Source organism: Palaemon carinicauda, chromosome 5 (assembly GCF_036898095.1).
Source record: "Palaemon carinicauda isolate YSFRI2023 chromosome 5, ASM3689809v2, whole genome shotgun sequence".
NCBI classification, from domain to species: domain Eukaryota; kingdom Metazoa; phylum Arthropoda; class Malacostraca; order Decapoda; family Palaemonidae; genus Palaemon; species Palaemon carinicauda.
Window position 1 is genome coordinate 168727106 of NC_090729.1, and position 21871 is coordinate 168748976.

General features: G+C 32.0%; 2 protein-coding genes across 5 annotated transcripts in view; one reads left to right on the forward strand and one right to left on the reverse strand.

The window, feature by feature from the left end:
* Positions 1-21871, reverse strand: part of LOC137641601 (cytosolic carboxypeptidase 2-like) — a 306984-nt gene that overhangs the window by 46936 nt on the left and 238177 nt on the right. The window lies entirely within an intron of this gene.
* Positions 13949-21871, forward strand: part of LOC137641600 (cytosolic carboxypeptidase 2-like) — a 50990-nt gene continuing 43067 nt past the window's right edge. The window contains 5 exon segments of the mRNA XM_068374317.1: positions 13949-14092; positions 14094-14156; positions 19341-19493; positions 20943-21065; positions 21431-21549. Of these exon segments, the coding sequence (XP_068230418.1) occupies positions 13949-14092; positions 14094-14156; positions 19341-19493; positions 20943-21065; positions 21431-21549 (602 nt within the window).

The following is a 21871-nucleotide window of genomic DNA, read 5'->3' on the forward strand; positions in this document are numbered from 1 at the left end:
TCATTTCGATACAGGTTTTGATAAAAAAACAATAAACATTACAGTAATGACATTTTCATAAATGAAGTGGTAGATGATCGTCTTATCTTTACAGAAGAATCGGGAATTTAGTTACACTTCGATTTTTTTTTATGCAATCTCCTCACGAGGTTCCTTGCTAAGACAGAAAGTCGGTATACCATATTTTCTCTTATCGATCTATCTATATGTCTATATATATACTGTGTGTGTATATATATATATATATATATATATATATATATATATATATATATATATATATATATATATATATACATACAAATATATACAGGTATATATATATATATATATATATATATATATATATATATATATATATATATATATATATATATATGTATGTATGTATGTGTGTGTATGTATGTATAAATAATTTGTGTAGGACCCCATATATAAAAGGAATTGTAAACCTATGTTAACTAGTACTCACTTGATAAAGGCATAGTTTTGTCGAAACAGTACTTCAGTGAATAGAATAAATGAAAAAGGAAAAGAATACCCATATTTTCTCCAAAACTTGAAATGAGAGAGAGAGAGAGAGAGAGAGAGAGAGAGAGAGAGAGAGAGAGAGAGAGAGAGAGAGAGAGAGAGAGAGAGAGAGAGAGTTAGGCTGAATGAATGGCTACTATTGATTAGTTCTGCGCATGATAATGGCACAAAATATTATGAGGAAAAGCTATTAACCTCGAATTTGTGGCAACGCATGAATCGGGTGTGTCCATAAATAGAAATCATAATTAATCTAATTCATCTAACGTCAAAGAAAATCCAAGATCGTGTATAGAAGTCCATTATTATTATTATTACTAACCAAGTTACAACCCTTGTTGGAAAAGCTGGATGCTAGAAGCCCAAGGGCTCCAACAAGGGAAGTAGCCCAGTGCGGGAAGGTAATAGAGACGAATAAGGTATATATGATAAATATCTTTTAAAAAAGATGAGATACAAAATGCGTTAAGGTCAGTAATAAGAAAAAATGAAGTGTATTAAGGTCAGTATAACGTTTAAAACAAATGTGCCTCTAGAAGAGAAGGGTCAATTCGGTCGTGGAACGCAGGAGTAAGTGAATTCAGTATCCTGCAAAATTATCTAGCAAAGGATTACTCAGTCCGGTTAACGATCTCCACAATCTATTACAGCAGTCCTGCCACTGACGACAATTTTTCCCCCTTGGGTAGAATGGTTATTTTACTCAATGATTATACGAAATCAAATGTTGAAAATGCAAATTTTTTGCCCCTTCAAGTGAGGTTTGTAATGGTCTCTTTGCTCATGGACTGCTGAAGTCTTTGATTTTCGTGGAACTCTGAAGTTAGAAACATGTTTGTTTTTTCAACCCTGGATTATGCGCAAAGCCTCTGGACTTCTGTTGTAAATTATTTGAGATTTTTTTTAGTGATATCAAGATAATATTTTGATGCTTTTATTTAAATGTTATCATTGACAAATCTATACTTCTAAAGCCGATATATCCAGTTTGCCTTTGGAAATGGCAATTAGATATAAGGTGGAAGTTTATCACATTGAGGAATATTGTAACAAGGATAAATAACTGGCCGTTGTGATGGCAGAAGAAAAGATTCCCTGTTGTTATAAAAGAAGAAATGACCGGTTGTGGTAATAAAAGAAAAATCGTATGTTATTATGAAATTAGAATTGCTGCTTATTTTAATAGATTAAATGACCCGTTGTAGTTATAGAGAAGAAAACAATCATCCATTGTAGGCCATACAAAAACAATTATCTTCTGTTATAATAGAAGACTTCGACCCTACATTACAGTGCCATACAAAGTGACCATAGTTCTACTTGGAAATTCTCATCTAACCAGAGATTGTGACTATTCATTAATTGTTGGATATGAAGACGTACATGACTAGAATTTACAGAACAAGAACAAGAGGAGGTTAGAGAAGAACAACCAAATGTTCTTCTGGTGGTTGAAGACTTCGTTCGTTCCTTGTGTCCAACGAACGTGGAGGGCTGTAGTTCTAAAGGTTTCTTCCCCCTAACAGCTGGAAGTTTGCGTGTTAGTTCTCCAACGCGAGAGAGAGAAAGAGAGAGTGAGAATGAGAAAGAGAGGGAGAGGGAGAGACCATGACGGATAACAGATCGGGGAAAGGCGATGAGGGTCTTGAGGTCTTAACTATTTCTCATATCATGTCAGTATTTAAAAAGTATTGTGTTAATATGTTGACGGCTTTTAAGTTTTATTAAATGCAAAAAGTTCATACGTCACTGAACTGTTATGCGAAAAGAACTTCCCGTGTACAATAGGCTACTTGCTTAACTATACTGTACAGTATATACGTTCGTACAGACATATATATATATATATATATATATATATATATATATATATATATATATATATATATATATATATATATATATATATATTATATATATATATGTATGTATGTATGTATATACATGTGTGTATATATATATATATATATATATATATATATATATATATATATATATATATACTGTATATATATATATATATATATATATATATATATATATATATATATATATATATATATATATATATATATATATATATGTATATATATATATATATAATGAGAGAGAGAGAGAGAGAGAGAGAGAGAGAGAGAGAGAGAGAGAGAGAGAGAGAGAGAGAGAGAGAGAGAGAGATTTATATGTGTGTATATATAAATTTATATATATATATATATGTGTGTGTGTGTGTGTGTGTAGAGAGAGAGAGAGAGAGAGAGAGAGAGAGAGAGAGAGAGAGAGAGAGAGAGAGAGACTGCCGTGCATTTGAAAATCATGATTATAGTTCAGTTTATCTCCTAATTGTCTTCATAGTAGCCATTTAAGTCAGGTCGCAAATTCCACATGAAACCTTTTCTGCCCCCCTCTCTCTCTCTCTCTCTCTCTCTCTCTCTCTCTCTCTCTCTCTCTCTCTCTCTCTCTCCATTTAGTTTCGTCAATTTTACCTCATTTATTGGAAATTATATGAAATTAGGAATTCAAGAGACATCCGAACTGTTTATCTCGGCATTGTGGACTGAGTTTACATGGCCATCGATGGAATTGCAAAGAAAACACACATTATTTCCGTGATTGCTAGGTTTCACGATCTCCGGATCGTCTGGAGATTAGAGGGGAAATGGGAAATGTTTAAGTTATTATAGAATTAACTTCTGGCGGATGGATTTCCCCTCCTTTTTCTTTCGGCAGCAGATTTGGGTGAAGGCATTTGGCAACTTTATACCCTCTTCTTTCTTTTTCTTCTCGAGAGGTCGAGTCCAGAAAGGGAATTGTGTCCTCGGCGTCGATAGTGTTGTTGGGACTCCGGACGTGGCCATACCCGTATCGCTTCTCCCAAAGTCCGGTTCGAGGTTCGAGTCGGGTTTCGAGGGGAGAACCATAACAGAAGAAAAAAAGATTCGAATCCCTATCCTCTCGCCAATTTGAATCTAGCAAGATGAGAGGGAAGTGAAGGGAACGCGTGTACCCCCAATAATAGGGCTTTGTTATATTCCTGTTTTGACTTGGAATGAATGAATACCTCAGACCATAACCAGCGGTGATCCTGGTTCCAGAATCGATAGACTTAACATGGAATAACACACCCGTCAATCCAGTCGTAACTCTGCAGGGGGGGAAAAAACACTGCCTCCAAAATTCTACCCAAGAGACATTGACTGGACGTTGTACTGTTAGTCGTAATGTTTCTCAGCGAGGTGATGTCTCTCCCTATTTGATTGACAAAAGGAAAGAATTAATTGCCCTGACGTGACGACCTCCCGCCTGCCCTTCCCCCTTCCTGTTATGTAGTGCGTGTGTTGGCGTGCGCGCAATGTACAGTTCGGGCCCACACCTTGCGTTCAACCATGTCTTGCAATTGCAGACGCGTTACTTTCCTCTACGGGGTAATGCAACTCTTGCCCGACGTACTGCTTTGCATGATTCATTTCGATTAATTGGCAGTAGGAGCTTTGCCGTATAATCGAGCTGAAGGCTTTCAGGAGTGAGAATGCATTGCCGTTCCGTAGTCAAACTACTTGTTTTTAATGTGTATATTTTGCTGTGTTTTGTTTTAGCATGTCAAGTGGATATAGTGAAAATATTTAGTGATTTGTTATAAGGTTCATAAGAACGGGGATCTCTTTGAAGAATGTATAATGTGAAATATGAGCAAATCTTTACTTGCATGTTTACAAGAAAAAAATAAGTAAAGGCACACACGCATATATATATATATATATATGTATGTATATATATATATATATATATATATATATATATATATATATATATATATATATATATATATATATATATATTTATATATATACACTCACAGACACACACACACACACACATATATATATATATATATATATATATATATATATATATATATATATATATATATAATCACCTATTAAAGGATGAATGTGGCAGTATCTATTGCATTGTTTTCTCTGGTGCCAACCTCCCTTTTTTGTAAACTTGGTTTTGATTAATGGGCTTTAGAAGATTGTGGAAGGGGACAAAATTTGTTTTGAGTGATAGGTAGAAAGATAATGGCAGACCTATATACACTATTTATCCAAAGTCTTGTAGGTTCTTTTGGTAGAAACGGAATAATTGGGAATTTATATGTATATATATATATATATATATATATATATATATATATATATATATATATATATATATATATATATATGTATATATATTTATATGTATGTATATATATGTATATTATATATATATATATATATATATATATATATATATATATATATGTATATATATATATATATATATATATATATATATATATATATATATATATATATATATATATTATATATATGTGGTGTGTGTGTGTGTGTGTGTGTGTGTGTGTGTGTGTGTACGTGTGTTTACATATGCAAACGTACAAATATTTATTTATATATATATATATTTATATATATATATATATATAATATATATATATATATATATATATATATATTTACACACACCGTATATATATGTGTATTAGTGTAGGTAACCTGTCAAAAATGATGGCTTAGAAGTTAGATATGCATACACACGCATCCCCCTCTCACCAAGGTATGACTAGCCCTTCTCCCCTTACCCAAGGGACGGGGAGAGATGGGCGTGACCAGAAATATATATATATATATATAGATATATATATATATATATATATATATATACTGTATATATATATATATATACATATATATATGTATATATATATATATATATATATATAATATATATATATATATATATATATATATAATATATATATATATATATATCCAGACGCTTGCTCTATAATATAAGGTAGTTATAAACTCTACATATATTAATATATGTGGATTTCATTGTGTTGTCTTTCCATACTGATTTTTCCCTTCTAGTCCACGAATAAAACAGTATAACCTGACTGTATTTCCATTGTCCCATTGCTTCAACTTTTCTCTTTTTCATCGCATTTGAGTTCACATTCCGAATGCATGTAAATGTCCTTGTTCTTGAAGTATCATCCCACGGGACATGGCGTGATGGTGTTCGTGCATCTGTATAAAAGTGGTTTATTTTTTTTGCGACTTTGCATTCACTCCTATAAGTGCACCTCCACAGACTCTTCTTTTTTGATATACTTATAAAAATGTCTGGCCTTGGCCTCCAACAAAGATTTCTCTGGCTGGATTTTTTTTTTAAAGGAATGGCTTTGTCTCTATTTATTTATTTGTTGTTTTGTTATATTTGTTGTTTAGGTATTACCTACGTGCATTTGTATTTTACGTGTTAATGGCCTATTTGAACTATACAAAATGAATATCCATGTTTTTATACGAGTAATAATAAGAATCATAGTAATGGAAATTATTATGATAATTGTAATAATAATAATTATGATCATGATAATAATAAAGGTAATACTGGTAACATTATTGATTATTTTTAATGATGATTGTATGATAATGATAACAATAAGTTTCTTCTGGTATCTGTATATTCTTTACATAAATTATATATCTTAATCTTCTTGATTGATAGTTATTATTGAATCACTTGATATTCTCCCAGTCGAAAACCCTATTCTTCACAACATGGTCATGGTTAAGATATGGGCGTGTTTACTTTTGTCTACTTTTGAACGGACTACGACATAAGACTAAAACTAAGGAAACGTGATCTTAGTCTAGACGGTCTGTTTTCATATCTATTTGTCGTGCTGCGAATGTTGAAGAATGAACGGGTTGCTGTTGCTTTGTTTTCTTTGGTGGCGCCCGTCTCCAATTAGGACAATAGGAATAATTGGTATACTATCGCTGCTCGTTTGTGTGTGTGTATATATGTATATGTATATATATAATATATATATATATATATATATATATATATATATATATATATATTATTCATATGTATATAAGCATAAACATTTGTAATATACACCAACACATATTTATATAGATACAGTATATATATATATATATATATATATATATATATATATATATATATATATATATATATATATATATATACGCACCTTTATAATGCATAAGCAAACACACAAACCTTTGTGTATATATTCACACACACATATATATATATATATAATATATATATATATATTATATATATATATATATATATATATATATATATATATATATATATATGGGTGTGTGTGTATACGCAACCAATTAAGCCTAATTGGGGAAGAAGGAAGCAGAGGTAATCAAGACATGAGTCAGTTAATTTCTCAACATTTTCAGTGTGTGTGTGTGTATGTGTGTAAAACAAGCCCAGTATCTTGACTTACCCTTGTCTGTCCAAAGGCTTCGTGAGCAGGTAAGGTCATTTGGCCGCTTAATTCATTCATCCCTCCCAAGGTAAAGGACAGCTATGACCTTGGGGGATTAACTTGGCTTGAGATGCAGGTAAACATCAAGGTCCACTCCTTCTGGATGGACCTCATATTTGACCTCGAGAGGTTAGAACTGAAGATAAAAATAAAAGATATAAGATATATGTGTATATATATATGTGTGTGTGTGTGTGTATATATATATATATATATATATATATATATATATATATATATATATATATATATATATATATATATGTATTACAGCACTTCTCACACTAGCTTCTACTTCCACAGTGACCTATTAGGTCATGTGTTTTAAACATGTATTATATAATTATTACATATGTATATATATGTATGGATATATATATATATATATATATATATATATATATATATATATATATATATATATATATATATATATATATATATATATATATATATATATATCTCATCGGTTCGGTTGCTATGCCACTGCAGTACAAAGGCCTCAGATATGTCCCTCCACTCGTGTGTTTAAGGTCTTTCCGTGCCATTCTATTCCCGCAAATTTTCTTAGCTCGTCAATCCATTGTCTTTTCCTTCCCTTACTTCGTTTGCAGTCTACATGGACCCATTCTTTTATTCTTCTTGTCCATCTATTATCTATCATTCTCATCACATGTCCTGTCCATGTCCATTTCTTTGTTTTTACGTGTTATTTGGATATCCTCTACTTTAGTTTGCTTTCGTATGCATGTTACTCCTTTTCTGTTTCTTGGTATTCCCATCAATATTTCTTTCCATAGCTCCTTGAGTTGTAACAACCTTATATTCTAAGGCTTTAGTAAGGCTTCAAGTTTCTTACCGCTAGAACGATCTGATTAAATACTTTTCTTTGTAGAGAAAGTGGTATTTTACTTTTCATAATCTCATTTTGTTTGCCAAAATTTCTCCACCGCATGCTTATGCTTTTGATTTCAGTCTCGTGTCCTGAGGAAACCCTGTTTGTCTTAAGTATGTATATTCATTAACAATCTCTAGAGGTTCGTCCATAACCCTTATTAGTTTTCTCTTTGCCTATGAATCATGAAGGGAACTTGAATGCACAAAAACATTTATAGCAACATTCACTTCACCTTCTACACATCCAAACAAATTGTTCCTTTTGTGTCTGTTTTTAATATAAAACCTTCTATCCAGACTACTGTTTTTGTGTCTGTTTTGAAAACTCTCCATGCTAACAGACTGTTCCTTTTGTGTCTGTTTTGAAATTTCTTCTTTCTAACAGACTGTTCCTTTTGTATCTCTTTTGAAAATTCACCCATCTAAACAAATTGCTTTTTTTTTCTTATTTAGAAAATTTTCGCATCTAAAGAGATTGCTGCTCCTTGTTTTTCTCTTGAAAAATCCTTTTTCTGAGCAGACTGTTCTTTTCGTTTCTGTTAGGAAAATTCCCCTACCTTAGCAGGCTGCTTCCTTTTTGTCCGTCGTACCCGAAGAGATTGCTCCTTTTGTTTTTCTTTCGAAAAATCCTCTTTTTAAACAGACTGTTCCTTTCCTTTCTGTTTTAAAAGTTTCCCTACCTTAGCAGACTGCTCCCTTTTTGTTCGTCGTTTTTTACACTCCATCCGTTCCTTGGCTACGATCTTTCATTCCAACGCCCTTCTCTCCATATCTATTTAACTTTCGCTGTTCCTGCTTCCTTTTCCCTTCCGAAACTTTCGAATGATTCCCATCGTTTTTATTTCCGCTTCTAGTGACCGACAATGGTCCAGTTGCTCAATTGAAGCCTGGTCTTAAAAGAAACATGAATGTTGATAGTCATTTGACCTTTAGTGATGACACATTGGCCATTTATAAAGAGGAAATTTCGATGACGCAACAGAGGAAAAATAATTATCATAATCATTAACCCCTAAATTGGGCTTAGATACTGTTTATAAAGTATGTTTAATTGCAATTACTCGGTATATATTCATACATGTAGACATGTATCTTCTTCCCCACCGTTATCCCTACATTACGGGGTCGGTTGCCTGATGCGCCCTCCCCAATGCTTTCGATCAAAGGCATACTCTTCCACCAAACCTCTTCTCTCCATATCATCCTTCACCTTATCTCACCATCTAATTCTCTGCCTTCCTCTTTTAACTTCTCCCCCTTACATGCTCCTCCCAAACCCTCCTCACTCCCTCCCCACCATCCATCCTTAACATGTACCTACGTCATCGCAGTTGTGACACTCTTGTCATGTCAGCAATCTTTACTACACCTGCCATTTTTCTTATTTCATCCTTTTTCAGTCTTTCAAACAGTGATATTCCAAGTATGTACCTATGCAATGAACTCATATATTCCACAAGACCCTAGTCCCTTCCTACCACTGTGTCTACTGCTTAAGGTATCCTTTTATATATATATATATATATATATATATATATATATATATATATATATATATATATATATATTTCTCACGGTTACTACCTGAAGTATCCGTTGCTTTCCATTTTTGTTTCCAAAATCACCAAAAGAATTTATGACCACACATCATTTTTTCTATATTGCTTATGAGATACCAAATTATAGTATAAATTTCTATGTAATATAAGATTTGTAACAAAAAATCTCTAATTTAACGTATCGTGAATTATAATAAAACGAAATCTACTAAGCGGTTTAGATCAAGAGTTTCAAATTCCTCCAAATTACCGAAGAATTTTTACCTTTTCTTTTAGTAGGGAAATTATACTTTTAATTATCATGTTCCCCGTACATTTTTATAAGTCGCTTATTCAGGATATCTTATGGTCTAATCATTGCTTTCGGTGTTATTATCCATGTTTTAAACAACAGTAATTACTGTAAGACTCGCTTAGCATATAACAATTTCCATTTTAATCACGCTTTATTTAGTTGAAGCTTCATAAACCTGCACTTTATAATTGAATTAAAGTATCATTGTATTTATTATAACCCACAGTTGCCCAAATCACTTCTAATCCATATCAGTTTGAAAAGTATCTTTCCATTGTCATGGCATCTCTCTATGTTAAGTAAAACTTATTATCTTCCTTGACAAGTATTCGTGACGAAATGATTCGAATACGAGCCCCCTTTTAGGTTGACAGCTGTCATTCAAGTCGTAGCAGAAAATTTTCGCATAGCTGGAACAGACATAAAAAAAATGGATTTATAACCCGTGGTTATGGAGTATACGTGATAGCATTCATGTACACAAACAAACGCACACATATTATATACTGTGTGTGTGTATATATATACATATATATGTGTGTGTGTAGGTGGTTGGGTGTGTGTGTGCATAGGGAGATTGCTAAACAGCCAGCCTTCTACCAATGACAATATTCTCCACCCTAATTAAACTCTTTTCCTAATCTTATATATATATATATATATAGATATATATATATATATATATATATATATATATATATATATATATATATATATATATATATATATATATATAGATGTGTGTGTGCGTGCGTGCGTAGGGAGATTGCTAAACGGCCAGCCTTCTACAAATGACAAGATTCTCCACCCTAATTAAACTTTTTCCTAATCTTTTCGTGATTATTTCTATTATACGAACCGTTTAAATATAAAAAAGCCATCATATGAGAATCCATATTCCATCATTTTCCGTCATCAATGCGACTCTCTCTCTCTCTCTCTCTCTCTCTCTCTCTCTCTCTCTCTCTCTCTCTCTCTCTCTCTCTCTCTCTCTCTCTCTCTCTCTCTCTATGAGATCTCTGATTGACGTAATTTTTTTAAATGAATCACGCGAGACTTCTGACGTCATTCTATGCGAGTCATGAAGACTGGAAAGGAAAATAAAAATATTCTCTTGGGTTTAATCGGTTCCAGGAATTTGTAAATTAGAGTTTCTCCTTAACTGTTTAAACTTCATCTCGGGGTGACCTCATTTTGTGGATGTTTTCTTGATTCTCACTCTCTCTCTCTCTCTCTCTCTCTCTCTCTCTCTCTCTCTCTCTCTCTCTCTCTCTCTCTCTCTCTCTCTCTCTCTCTCTCTCTCTAACATACATATAATTAGTTTGACTTTTTTATATTTATGTAAACTTACTCTGTAAGTACATTTGTTTTTTGCCCATGACTATAAATATATATATATATATATATATATATATATATATATATATATATATATATATATATATTTATATGTGTGTGTGTGTGTGTGTGTATATATATATGTGTATATATATATATATATATACATATATATATATATACTGTATATATACACACACACACACATATATATATATATATATATATATATATATATATATATATATATATATATATATATATATATATATATTTATATATACGTATTTATATATTTATATATATATACATATACATATATTTATAAATATATACATGTATATACATACGTATATATATATATATATATATATATATATATATATATATATATATATATATATATATATATATATATATATATATATATATATATTCCTATCACGTTTACCGATAACCAATCGGGAAAACAACTGCTCAAACTAGCGTGTTGTTATTAAGAAAGTGGAAGGGTTGAACCTGTGTGTGCGTGTATGTGTCTGGGCAAATGTACCTAAATATTAGATGTCAGTTTTGATGGGTCAGGTACACTATTTTGCAATTTATTTTTTCTAATTTGTTAGATATACAGTAACGTCATAAGATTATTTATCACTTCAGTGCGTATGCTTTATTTCTTTTAGATGTTACCTCTTTTGAGTATGTTTCGAATGTCTATTTCAATGTGACCGGATATGCTAGAATGTTGTTTTTAGTTTTCATTATGATTATTATAGATATTTTTTTTTTACATTTCCGTATTTGGTAACATTTGATTAATACTTACCTTTGTGTTTTTCAAAACACAAATTGGTCGTTTGTTATATGATTTTTGGGGATATTTTTTTCAGGAAACTTTTTGTGGGTAAACATTATATTTCACATTTCTTGTAACGCATTTAGAGATCTAATGATTAATAGTTTTTTTTTATACCATTTATTCTCGTTGCGATTATATGTATGTATATATATATATATATATATATATATATATATATATATATATATATATATATATATATATGTATATATATATATATATATATATATATATATATATATATATATATATATATATATATATATGTGTGTGTGTGTGTGTGTGTGTGTGTGTGTAAAAGAACGTCTGTTTGATTGTAAATGCCTTCGTTTATTTTAAGAAATTTTCGAAAGCTTTTTTAAAACTTGACAAAAGTAACACAATCTTTGAGTTGTAATGATAACATCACATTTTTTTTAATGAGAGAATGAATGCATATTGTTGTACAACATTCGTCGTCAGAAATAGTATGTGGATCTGCCCCACATTTTCCTTATATTTTACATTGCACCGTCTTTTCCTCCTTCTTTCTGTGTGAATAAAAAATGTCCTGTTGTATCTTATATAAACTTTTAATGGGCTGCTAATCTAATATAGAATCCTCCCTGATAAAGCAGTAGCAGTACTGTTTTGCCTGTTATCTTCCCTAAATAATAAAGAGCAAGTACCTGGCTATATATATACTGTGTATATATATATATATATATATATATATATATATATATATATATATATATAGATAGATAGATAGATAGATACTGATAGAAATATATATATATATATATATATATATATATATATATAGATACTGATAGAAATATATATATATATATATATATATATATATATATATATATATATATATATATATATATATATATATATATATATATATATATATAGATACTGATAGAAATATATATATATATATATATATATATATATATATATATGTATATATGTATATATATATATATATATATATATATATATATATATATATATATATATATAGATAATGATAGAAATATATATATATATATATATATATATATATATATATATATATATATATATATATATATATATATATATATATATATATAATTTCTTTTTGGTCACATTCAGAGGCATTACCAGAGTATAACCACGCGTTCTCTCCCCGTCCCTTGGGTAGGAAGGAGAGGGAGTAGTCATATCCTTGTGAGAGGGAATGCTCGGAGAGGTACAATCGGAAACAGCTTTCTCCCGCAAATGGCCGAAATTACCACGTTGTAGTTAGGAAATGGTAAGGGGTGGAAGGGGATGAATCTGTGTTTGCCTGTATGTAAAATAAATATCTTTCTAAATATTTAGCCGTCATTTTTGACGGGTCGTGTACGCTAGTATCCAATAGTCTCCTCATTAAGAGATTTAACTTGATGTTTTTGCTAAATTAGATAGCAATATTTTGCGTTTAAAAGCATACATATAAACGAGAATTCAAGGAAACTATACTGTTGTAAGAAAAGGCTCGTTGTGGCTTTGTAAGAAAAGGCTCGTTGTGGCTCTGTAAGAAAAGGCTCGTTGTGGCTTTGTAAGAAAAGGCTCGTTGTGGCTTTGTAAGAAAAGGCTCGTTGTGGCTTTGTAGAACTTCTAAAACAGGAAATAAAGTAAGGTGTAACATAATTTAAATCCTAAGTCTTTATGAATTGAATATTATATTCGAATAAACCTTATGAATTGCTCTTCCTCTAATCTATATTGAACTGCTTCTTAGGTTTTTATATATATTTTCTCGAGGTCAGGGACGTATGCAGAGATTTGAGGCCTGGGTGTGTGTGTGGGGGGGGAGGGGGAGGGCTAAGTTAGTAAAGAGGCCCTCCCCACCCCCTTCCCCTGGTGAGTTATTGGTAATTTTAAGTGTTTACTAACATACTTATGTTTTATGACCCTACTTTGGGAGGCCCCTCTCTCTTAGAGGTCTCGGGGCCCATTTTCAAAAAGCTTTCCCACCCGTCCCCCTTAACCACGCCACAGTAAGTGATCACATTTTAATCTGTATTTCATGTTTCCTTCCAGTGTACGGTATGGGGAGTTTACAGGAGCCGAGGAAAGAGGATGCCATATTGGTAGATAAACCCGGCCCCCACGATAACTACTCATGTTATCGTCTGCAGAGTTCATCTTCCCCTCAGAGCCCGTGTCCCAACACGCCGCCCCACTCCAGAGACCCTCTATGGGATCGTGAGAGAAGCTTGTGCTCAGCAAAACATCAAATGGCCCGTTGAATGCCAGGTAAGAATCTCTCTCTCTCTCCTCTCTCTCTCTCTCTCCTCTCTCTCCATCTCTCTCTCTCTCTCACTCTCTCTCTCTCTCTCTCTCTCATTACACAACCCTCTTCATTTAGCTGCCAGTCTGGAACGAGGCCTAGAAATTTATCATCTTCACGAATTCAAACTAAATTTCATTTTGTATTCCATATTACCTTCGCGAACTTCATAGGCCTTTGTTTATATGTCTGTGTTTGTGATTCTCATAAATCAAAAACAATTTGACTGAATCTCATGAATTTTAGTAGGATGACTGGCCATGATCCAAGGACAATTTTATAGTATTTTAAGGGGTGATTTGGGTCAAAGGTCAAGACCATGATGAGGTAAAAATGTGTTTTTGCTATATCGTCGGGCAATTTTATCTGATTTGCACGAAATTAGTGCCAAAATCTGCATAATTCAATTGCCTATCTTGTGATATACAACATGATATGGTGATGCCATGACCCTTGTTTGTGTATTTATTTGTTTGTATGCCTGTCTGTGTGATTATGATTCGCATAAACTCAAAAAACTTTATGACCAAATCTCATGAAATTTGGAGGTATGATTGGCCACGATCTTATTGTTGAATCTTGGTCAATTTTTATATGATTGTACGAAACTAGTGCCAAAATGTCCATAATTCAATATCCTATTTTGAAATATGCAACATGTTATAGGTGAAGGTATGCGCTCTACCGGGTGCCCATTCTAGTTTCTATATAGATATAAATAATAATATTGTTTCTTTGTACTCAAATGGTCTGACGCCAATGGGTGCAATAAATTGATGCAAACAATTCTCTCTCTCTCTCTCTCCTCTCCCTCTCTCCTTCTCTCTCTCTCTCCATCTCTCTCTCTCTCTCTCTCTCTCTCTCTCTCTATATATATATATATATATATATATAATGTGTGTGTGTGTGTGTATGTGTGTGTGTATGTGTGTGTGGGGGGGGGGGGTGTATGCGTATGCATTGCTTCCGTAAAAGACAACATCGAAGCACCTTTCGGCGTTTTGCTAGTTTTGGTGGCCAGACATTAAATCCTTATCATAGCTACCTTATCTTATTCTAAATTTCCGGAATCACAGCTTCTATTTTTTTTATAATAATTTGAATTATCAAAGGCAATTACTATCTCGTTTTAATTTCATTATCATTTTTAATGTATAAAGTTAAAATCATATTTCACACATGCTCTAGTATGATTGTAAATCCTGATGACATTATAACAAATTCGAAAATTCATTCCAATAATTTTGTAAATCAAATTGGACCGCTGTCCATTAAGGCGTGTTAAGAGATTATATATTCAGTAATAGAATCGCCCATCAGTAATTGGAATCGATAATTGAATTAGTTATCTGGCATAACTTTGTAAAGCTACATGCGACTGGTGTAAATTCTGGAAATTCCCTGCTTTGTCAGGTATAATGAACAATATTTATTACTGGGGGTAGCTAGCGTGTCTCTTTGAAGGTTCTGTAACTTGCGATTAGCTGTGTCTTCTCTCGGGAAACTCCGTAATTGAAAGCCTAGAGACAAAATCAAATGCAAGATTATAAAGGACAAATTGTAATGTCAAGAGAAATAAGAAATACTAAATACAGAAAAAAATTGATAAATGCATTCAGATCAACGCCTTTATTAGAAATTATATTTTAGGATATTTAAAATAATTTTCTTAAATCTTGAAGTGCGTGGAAATGTTTGCTTTTGCAGACTTAAGGCCGACATTCTTTTTTTCCTACGTATACCTCTTAATTGTTTCCCTAGGATAGCCGGGGGTAATTAGAATTCGTTGATTAAATAAGGAAATTCTTAACCAGGTTATTTGCATGTCCCTTAAGGAGTCTGAAAGTAATGCATCAGAATAATTTTCCTGTCTCATTCATCCTCGTCATTTTCATAATATATGAACACGATGCTTAAAACTAATTTATTATTCAATTTATAGACTAATTATCTCTTGATTCTCCTCCTCCTCTTCGGCATTACCTCCAAAAATCTTTAGCATGGCATAAAGTGGTGTGAAACTGGAACAGATCAATGACTCCTTTGCTAAACTATACCAGAAAGAAAACTAATGTAATAAAAAGTTTGTAACTAACTAGTTCAGAACCGTAGGAACGTGATGCCGTCCCCGAATGGGAACAATGTGCAGTTGGACACAGGAATTCATGGTACACCTGGCTCTTAAAAAGTGCATCCAGCCACACCCCTTACTGAGCGGAGAGTTCTTGTATTTAGCCCCACCCATTACCTCTGCCACATCTCTCTACACTATCTGTTTGGTTACTCGCCGCGAAGTAAGGATTTGACAGGGTGCACTTCTTTGGATTGAAATGTACCAGGGACTTCTGTGTCCAACTGTACTCTCATTCTGCGTACTTAAAAGGGGGCCATCGTTTAGAGATATTAGAAATTCTATTCTGCTTCGGGCAGAATTTCGCCATTAGAAAAAAATGTATATAGGTATGCATTATGTTCCACCATATAAAGATAATTCAGAATAAGTGCGAATTCTTAACGAAACAAGTCTGTAAGGCGGAAGGTATCACAAGGAGATTTACTCAAGAAAATTCCCCCAAGTAAAGAGAAACCTTAAAGAAGTACACGTGTACTTAAGTACAGAAAACAATATTAATTATTCTAGTACTCTACAGACTTGGAGAAGAAAGAGAGAGAGAGAGAGAGAGAGAGAGAGAGAGAGAGAGAGAGAGAGAGAGAGAGAGAGCCAAAATCTAGATAGATGAAATTAACCGTTGAAGTAGTCATCATCGTCTCCTCCTACGCCTATTAACGCAAAGGGCCTCAGTTAGATTTCGCCAGTCGTCTCTATCTTGAGCTTTTAATTCAATACTTCTCCATTCATCATCTACTTCGCGCTTAATAGTCCTCAGCCATGTAGGTCTGAGTCTTCCAACGCATCTAGTGCCTTGTGTGGCCTGGAAAAAAAAAAAAAAAAAACTGCCGATACAAGCGTGATCTTTCGTGGCCTATTCCCGTGTTTGTCGGATTGATGCGAGACGTGCAGTGAAGGTTGACCTAGATCCGAATATAATTAGGGGGCGATCGTTGTGACCTAATTTCCCTGTTAATCGTATTTTAAATCCAGATTTTCAATGGCACGAGAACCCAGTGCTCTTAACAGTGAGTATCGGATCGAAGAAAAATAGGAAAGAGAATATTTTTTAACAACATCCGAAAGAGAGATTGTTTCCGATTCAAAAAATGATAATGCTAATCAGTATTGTTTGCCTTATGGTAATGCCATTAATACAGCTTATTTTATTATTATTATTATTATTATTATTATTATTATTATTATTTGCCTTATGGTAATGCCATTAATACAGGTTATTTTATTATTATTATTATTATTTATTATTATTATTATTATTATTATTATTATTTGCCTTATGGTAATGCCATTAATACAGCTTATTTTATTATTATTATTATTATTATTATTATTATTATTATTATTATTATTATTATTATTATTATTTGCCTTATGGTAATGCCATTAATACAGCTTATTTTATTATTGTTATTATTATTATTATTATTATTATTGTGATTATTATTATTATTATTATTATTATTATTATTATTATTTGCCTTATGGTAATGCCATTAATACAGCTTATTTTATTATTATTATTATTATTATTATTATTATTATTATTATTATTATTGTGATTATTATTATTATTATTATTATTATTATTTGCCTTATGGTAATGCCATTAATACAGGTTATTTTATTATTATTATTATTATTATTATTATTATTATTATTATTTGCTTATGGTGATACCATTAATACAGCTTACTTTATTATTATTATTATTATTATTATTATTATTATTATTATTATTATTATTATTTGCTTATGGTAATGCCATTAATACAGCTTATTTTATTATTATTATTATTATTATTATTATTATTATTATTATTATTATTTGCCTTATGGTAATGCCATTAATACAGCTTATTTTATTATTATTATTATTATTATTATTATTATTATTATTATTATAATTTGTCTTACGGTAATGCCATTAATACAGCTTATTTTATTATTGTTATTATTATTATTATTATTATTATTATTATTATTATTATTATTATTATTATTATTATTATTATTATTATTACTAGATAATGGAAATGAAAATAATGATATTGATCACAAATACACATCTTTAAAGCTCATAAAGGCAATAAGCTTCCTACAACTAAAGCAAACAGACAAATACACACACTCACGCATACAAAATGCTTAAAGAAAAAAAAAGTATAATAAACAGCATGTCAAAATTCCTGCAAATATACAAGGAAACGAAACTTATTAATATACATACATCGATATCAAATGCATTCACACTGGAATCACGCAACCCCGCTGGAAGTTGTAATACTGGACTGAGGAAGGTCATGGAACAACCCCTCTCACCTCTCCTCCTCCCCCATATCGTAATCGGGGAAATTTTCACGTTTGCTAATCTCCTCAGGCAATTATCTTTCCTGCAAAGCTCTAATTGCGAATTCTACTTCTGATGTCATTTACGTGTGGATTATCCCTTCCTTCGAAATAATTATTAAACGCGGTTTCGCCAAGAGGAGAATCTGGAAGTGTCTACTTTTAATGGCTCGTCTTCTGAGAATGCCAACCTCGTTGTCAGCTGTTTGCTGATGTTACCTAGCGTTTTTTTTTTTTTATTTATTTATTTATTTTATTTTTTTTTTTTTTACTGTTGGTTTCTGATATCATTATTACGTTCACTCGACATTTGATATTATAGGATCCACCTTCATCTTTTTTTTTTTTATTTCTAGATTTGCTGCAGTAAGAAAACATTGTATCAGCTACGCTCTCTTTTTTAATCCACCTTCCCCTTTTTTTTAAATTCTAGATTTGCTGCATTAATAAAATATTGTATCAGCTACGCTTTCATCCTTTGAAATGCTATAGCAGCACAATTATGTTAAGTTGAGGAAAGTTAAAACCTGTTTTTATTTATATCTTTTTTCTTTGAGAAAATACTTTATAAGAGAGATAGAATCAAACTCATCATGGTAAGAAGGATTTTCACTTTCTATTTTCTTTGGAGCTGAGGAAATATTGTGACAGCGGAAAACCTCTCTCATTTCAGGTCATACAAGACAAAGTCCACCATATAGAAGACTGGCCCATATACCCAGAGGCTTTCTACGAACAGAGTGGCACTGAACTTAGGCCGCAACCCGTAGGAGATGAAATAGGTCGCTTAGTTTACCACTACTATCCTACTAGTTCTGTCAACTACGTGAGTATTTTTATCATTAGCTGCATTTCATTTTCCTTTAGTCCTGTTGGGTTGTAACTCAATTTGAAAATTAGTTTTAGATTATTTATGTTATTTAGGAAAATCAGATATTGGATGATTTTGCGCAATTTTGAACAACGTAAACAAATTTCGTGTCTAATGCAGTATTATTGGATTTATATGAAAGTATTCTCATTCAAATTTACGAGTCTAATTTAGGAATTAGACTCGTGAATTCGAATGAAAATAATTTTTTATCTAAATCCAATAATACTGTATTAGACACGAAAAATTTGAAGTTGTCCAAAATTGCATAATTGACTTTTTCTTTCAAAGGACAAAATACCATTCAAAAATTTGACAGTATAAATATCTTCATGAGTGAAATTTGTGTTCATTTGTTTCTCTGAAGAACTATATAAGAAAAATATTGTTTTGCAATAATTTCATTCAGTGTTATCACAAGAGTGGAAAACTCATATATTTCTTTTAGCTTCCTACCGTAGCTTCCTGCCTATTTTTAGGATTATTTTTTGTCCTTTAAAGTAGGTAGTCTATCAAATAAGGAAAGCTTGAGTAGTGTCACAATCACATTCTCAGGCAGTGATTAGCAATTTGCAGCTGAAATTAAACCAAATAGGATTTATTCCAGAAAATCAGTGGCAAGATTAAAATATCACTTGTTCTTTAATATGGGTTCACTCGAACTTATGCGACTTCAAAATAAGATATTTAGAAAAATGTATTTCAAGAAAGGAGAAAATAGAGATATTGCGTAGCCTGTTGAGCTAAAAAGATGACGAAAATGCCAGAAAACGAGCTAATGAGACAAATAATCGTTTTGGTAAATTTCCATCGCGTATAATTACATAAATTTACATTAAAATTTATTTAATTATATGTGGCGTGCTTAAGTAATTAAAGAAGATTCGCCTAGGGAATCTCTGAGTGAATCTTTAGCTATAGAAATTATAATTGATTGAGGTTGATTTTAAGTTTTCTGGCATCATGACATCAAAGGTCATTGACACCGATATTATTCGTTGTAAATAAAGAATAAAAGGTACTTCACTTAGAGCTACTGAAATAAATATATAAATGCCGCTAGAATGGTAAAGTAAGTGCGTCAAAAGTGAAGCTGCAAATTTCTGAATTCATTTTAATTTTTTAGAAACTTTAGTGGAGTTGCTAATATATGTTGATATATTTTGTTCCAATTATTGTCATCATCTTTATCTTATGATACATATCAGTGATTATCTGTAGAACCACAGAAGATATTTCCCCAGTAAAGGGTCAATATCAGTTCAATAATTTTTTGCTACGTGTTTTAGTTCCCACGTAGTGAATTTCAAACGAAATCTTCTCAAGTTTGTAGCTTCACTTTTGACGTCTACTGTAAAACACATTCTGCATATTTAAGATTCTTGTTATTGAATATTTTTGCAGTTTTCCCGATCGTGCGTGGGAGGTAACAAGTTCCTAAACGAAGATGTCCGTCCTCCGCTGGAAGACGAAAATGATACGACCTTGCAGTTCGAGTCGAGGTTCGAGTGCGGAAATTTGGGCAAGGTAGGATAACAGACTCTCTCTCTCTCTCTCTCTCTCTCTCTCTCTCTCTCTCTCTCTCTCTCTCTCTCTCTCTTCTCTCTCTCTCTCTCATCTCTCTCTCTCTCTCTTCTCTCCTGTTAACTTTTTTTATATCATTATCTTTTAAAGGCGGTTAAATAGATTAAATTGAAATAGATATCAAAGCTTACTCTTGTGTTGTTGCTATAATATTGAAGAATAATTATGCAAACATCGTTCTCATTTTTGTGTGCTTATTTGTTAATTTTCTTTGTTCTTCATCTTTGTTATTTTACTACGGTTGTGTTCATCCTAAATCTTTTATTTATGTAATAGATTACTTAATTATTTGATTTTCTGGGCCTCAGGCTGTGCAAGTTTCAGAGTGCTACTACGAACTGCACTTGAGAGCAGACATGTACACATCCCGTCACACGCAGTGGTTCTACTTCGCTGTTTCGAATACCAGAAAGGACATTACTTACAGGTTCGTATACCACTCATACTCTTCATTAAGAAATATTCGATTAGATTTCTGTTTGTTATTCTATATGTGTATAGAAATAGGAATGAATGGCGAGCGATTGTGACGCAGTTCCAGTAGGCCCTGCTGCTTCCTCCGGTGCCTTAGATGACCGCGGAGGTAGCAGCAGTAGGGGATTCAGCATTATGAAGCTTCATCTGTGGTGGATAATGTGGGAGGTTGGGCTGTGGCACCCTAGCAGTACCAGCTGAACTCGGTTGAGTCCCTGGTTAGGCTGAAGGAACGTAGAGAGTAGAGGTCCCCTTTTTGTTTTGTTTCATTGTTG